The 4,900-nt window shown below is 30.0% G+C and overlaps 1 protein-coding gene across 1 annotated transcript in view; it reads right to left on the bottom strand.

The window, feature by feature from the left end:
• Positions 1–228: 228 nt before the first annotated feature.
• The window catches only part of LOC126734522 (proteasome activator complex subunit 4B-like), a 118,874-nt gene continuing 114,202 nt past the window's right edge, over positions 229–4,900 (bottom strand). Inside the window, exon 20 of the mRNA XM_050438192.1 lies at positions 229–455. Coding sequence (XP_050294149.1) covers positions 321–455 — 135 coding nt within the window. The 3' untranslated portion in view covers positions 229–320. The remainder of the gene's footprint in view (positions 456–4,900) is intronic.

The raw sequence follows: 4,900 nt of genomic DNA, 5'->3' as shown, positions 1-4,900 counted from the left end.
TGTATATTTTTTTAAAACCACCTTTTAAGTGCAAGTATAAGGCATTCAAACATATACATTTAAAACAAAAGGTTTAAGTTAAAATATTTTTACATTTTGTTACTTCCTAAACCATAAAGTTATACTAATTCATAACTTTAACTATTATAGCGATTAAAATAAATATTATAAAATATACTTTACTCAGTTTCAACCTGATCTGTTAAATGATAAATTATAACAACGCAATAAAGGTACGTTATTTTTTTAATAAAACGACCTTTTAGTAAAATAAATAAAATAATAACAAAAAGAAAAAAAAACAAATAACACAAATAAATTTAAACACAGTAGCTTGGTGGTACTGATAAGTCGCTAAGAACTAAAAGTTCTTCTTCTGTAAATTTCAGTTTGTGAAGTTCCCAGTTGTCGTGGTGGGTTCGTTTAAAGTCGCCCATTGTCTTGCGGATTGCGGCCTGAAAAAATAAAGAAGTGATTTAGTTATAATTTTTAAACTTTAAGCCTATTCTATTAAAAATGACACTATTTTACGATCAATTGCAATAATAACCCAGCAGTTGTAATTAAAAAAAAATTAGGAATTGCAAGTCTTTTTAACCAATGTAAATAGAGATTTTCCAGTAATGTTAACATAAACTTTTGTTTTGAGAGATTCATCACTTCCTCAAATTTTAGGGTATGATCCATCTACGTGTGTTTATGAATTTAATAAAAGAAATTTCCAACCTTCTTTAACAAGGTTACGCGGCCAAATAGTGGTACATTGTAATTTTTTTTGTCTGCTCTAGAAATGACCAACAAAAAATTTCATCAATAATACTTGAAAATAAAATAACAGACCATCGTCCTATTATTTTAAATATACCATTTAGCAGTATAAAGTTGTCCACCAATAAAAGAAATAATATTAAAAATAAAAAGCTTCTAGATAAGAATAAATTAAAATTTGTTTGGAGGAAGTAGAGTGGAGCTGTGCCTTGAATGAGCACTATTTAGATCTAGCAACTAAAAACTTTATTCAATGTTTAAAAAATTGCATTAACCATTGTACAACGATAAAGGGTTATGAAAGAAAACACGTTTCAAAGAATCCTTGGGAAAAAGCCATACTTCAAGATATCTTGAAGGAAAGATGTCTTTTTAAAGAAGTTTTTTAGCACTTTTGTTATTAATAAATAAGAGCTTTGAATTCGGATATATCCCCAGGCCTTTAAATAGCTGTTGTAAAGCTACTTTATAAAAGAACTTACAAGCAGCACAAATATGCTTGAAATTATCATACGGCACGCTATATAACATAAAAAAACTTTATTGTCCTTAAACTGTATCTTATAAACATTTATATATCGTGTGTAAGCTCAAAGAGGACCCACGATAATAAAATAAGTTTATTTCATTAAAGTCGTTAAATAGTTTTATACATATACGATTATAAAATCGATTCCCGTCCATAATAAAGCATTTATAAAATTATTTTATTAATGCTATATTATCAAGTTAGAAGCTTACATGTGTAAATACAATTACAAAATACACAAATTTCAAGCAAGACAATTTGCATTCGGCTGACATTTATTTTATCACACTCATAGAGATTAATATAATTATCAAAGTTTATAAAACTTTTCGTAAAAAAAGATAAATGGCGAAATTGATAACAACACCTCGCTGATTATTATACAGGGTGTCCCACCTAAAACGCAACAGAGCCATTGGCGGTGTAAAAATAGTTATTTATGTAACAAGTGTGTAGAATGATATATATGTCATGTAAAAGTATGGAATTGTTGAGAATTTTCCATTCACAAAATAAGCAATTTTACACAGGTATGGCATAAAATTTTCTCTACTACCGAAGAAAACATTAAAAAATACCAAATTACTTTACGCACTAGTGTGTAAAAAGACCCTTCTAGTGAATCTTTATAAACCCTGGGAAATGTGTAAAGTGAGTTCTGTACGCACCGTAGTAGAAAAATATAAAAACGCATTTTTAATTTTTTTATTAAAAAGCTTTATCATTTCATTATGATTCAAATCTTTCTGTAGAAAAATATAGCATATTGCGTTCTATAATAAATTCTCTACATAAAGACTTTCCAACTTTCCCTGTGTCAGTCGTATTGAAAATAAAAAACCTTTTGCCATGAGAAATTTTTGTGACTGAAAACACAGCGGACGTAGCTGTTAAATAAAATCGTTGACAGCGTATTTAAAATTCCAAAAATGTACGGCAACAAATTTCAAACTTATTTGCAAATATTCCCCATTGAGGGCAACTCGAGACACTGTGCAAGTAAAGATTTGATAACAGTGCGGCAACAAATGAATGAATGTTTCTAGTAGCTTTGGTCACAGATTTAACGAGACAAACAGATAAGTAAAGCAATGCATTAAAAACGGTACACCGAATGGATCCCAACTTTAAAAAGTTAAGATCCATTGGACTTCGACCCAACGGATTCGCTCCTCGGTCCGTGCCTAGTTGCCAATACAATTTTGTATGAGGAAGGTTTTATCTATTTTTAGTATTTTAGGAAAAATGCCTGCTTCGGTCTGCGCTGGTTGGATTCATTGCGGCCGTCGGCGATTAACGGCGTTGAGTCGATGAGCGTCTTTACCCTTTTATTTAGGAACTAGGCAAATTGAGAATTATTGTAAATGATTATTTCTCACTTTACTCCCGTGCGTTCTATGGGTCTGATTTTTATAAAAGATTATGATCTTTATATTACTATATTAATACTTTACAAATATAATTTAACTATATTACTAATAAACATAACTTTTTTTTAAATATCTTTTTTAACAAACATAATATGTTAATTTACACAATAAACAAATAAATATACAGGGTGTCCCATACATAATGGTAAATATTTTAACAGTAGATTTCTTTAAACAAAATTTAAGATTAGGTAAAATTTTCCTTGTCAGAAAGTCAAGGCATCCATGATTCAGAGTGATAAATTTAATAACGTTACTAAACGTATGTGAGTTTGAATTTTTATAACCAAGCATCAAAGTAACTGACAAGAACATAAACCATAAAAGTGACAATGACGTCTATAATAATTCAACTTGTTATGCACAGTCTATTTAAAAAATTTTTTAACTTCAAGTAGGAAAATAAAATTTTATCTTGAGGGCATTGAAAACCCCAAATGTAAATATTTCGAAAAGGGTGAATCGTAACGCGATTTTTGAAGTATTTTTTTTAAGCAAAAATGTTTGCACAATGCATATTTTAAATCAACAAAACTTTTTAGACACCTCCTTAAACTTATGATAATATTTACTTTTATTTTTTAACGATGTTTGTTATTTTAGGAAATACACAACTAGTCCACCTTCAAAGAAAAAAATGAAATTTGAAGAAGAAAACGAGTTTGTTAAAAAAATTATCGACTTCCCGGATACTCTTAACAGTCCAAGAAAAGTAAAACTTAAAAATAAAATCATTCACAATCTTATCAAAGGAAAAAAATACATAATATTAAGAGAAGAATTATTCGGTTGAGAGAAAAAGTTCGCGTGCAAATTTTCAATTTTTAATTTGTTACCTTTTTTATCATTCTTATCCATACCTGCAAAAACGTTTATTATTATGCAAGTACGGGGTAAACGTCGTACTTTATATTCCCACAACGAAAACAAGTTGGCGGTCTCCCTGTACTATAAATCACCATCGTGTTACAATTTTTTAAGAAGAAAAGGCATTATATTATTATCTACGTCAACCATTCAAAAATGGATTGGTCAAAATACATTTAAGACTTGGGTAGATGATAATATAAAAACCTGTCTTAAGCTGAAGTGTGCAGGTATGGATAAGAATGAAAAAAAATGTTTGGTTGCTTTTGATGAAATGTCAATCAAAAAATGCCTCGAATATAATAAAAAACTGGACCTAATAGAAGGTTTTGAAGACTTAGGTCCTCTAGGACGAAAACCAACGGAAGCCACTCATGTCTGAGTTTTTTCTATTCGAGGCATATATTCATCATGGAAATTTCCACTTGCATACTTTTTCTCTCACACCACTACAAGTGGCAAGAATTTAAAACTCTTGATTTTTTGCGTTTTAAAATCTCTAAATGAGATTGGTTTTATTCCCAAGGCAATAGTGTGTGACCAAGGAAGTCCTAATAGGGCAGCTTTTAAATTATTGAGTGTTACTAAGGAACGACCTTTTTTTATTATAATGATTTTAAAATTTTTGCCCTATTTGACGCTCCGCATCTTTTCAAAAGTATTAGGAACAATTTATTGTCGGGAACTTTTAAGTTGGGAAATAAGAGCATATGTTTCAATGTTATTAGGAAAACGTATGAAATTGATAAATCTTCATCTACAACAAGAATTCTTCCCAAAATTACCGATGAACATATTTTTCCTAATGCATTTGAAAAAATGTCATGCTCCTTAGCGCTACAGGTTTTTTCATATGGCAGCTGCTATAAGAACTGCTGTCGATAAGTGTTTTATACCCAAGGAGCTAGGTAATAATATTGCTGATTTTATAGAACTGATGAACAATTTATTCGATGCTTTAAATAGCAAACGCCCTTTTGCCAAAAATCCTTTTAACCGTGGTCTTAGCGAAAACAGTTCTTGTGTGAATCTGGTTTTTGGCAAAGGTAAATCTGTTTTTGAAGCATTGATTAAGTTGTACCGTAAAAAGGGAAAGACCGTAATTAGCGAAACAAGGCCTCCATGTTTCGATGCAATTATTATTACTATAAATGCAATTGAACAGCTTTTTAAAAGTGAAAAAAAGGAAAATATTCAGTTTATTCTCACAAATAGATTAAATCAAGATTTCTTGGAAAACTTGTTTTCAATGGCCAAGCAACGGGGTGGTTGGAGTTTAAATCCAACTGCAAAGTCATTTCGACTA

This window comes from Anthonomus grandis, chromosome 3 (genome assembly GCF_022605725.1).
Source record: "Anthonomus grandis grandis chromosome 3, icAntGran1.3, whole genome shotgun sequence".
In the NCBI taxonomy this organism is placed as follows: Eukaryota; Metazoa; Arthropoda; class Insecta; order Coleoptera; family Curculionidae; genus Anthonomus; species Anthonomus grandis.
This window is presented reverse-complemented; position numbering and strand designations above follow the sequence as displayed.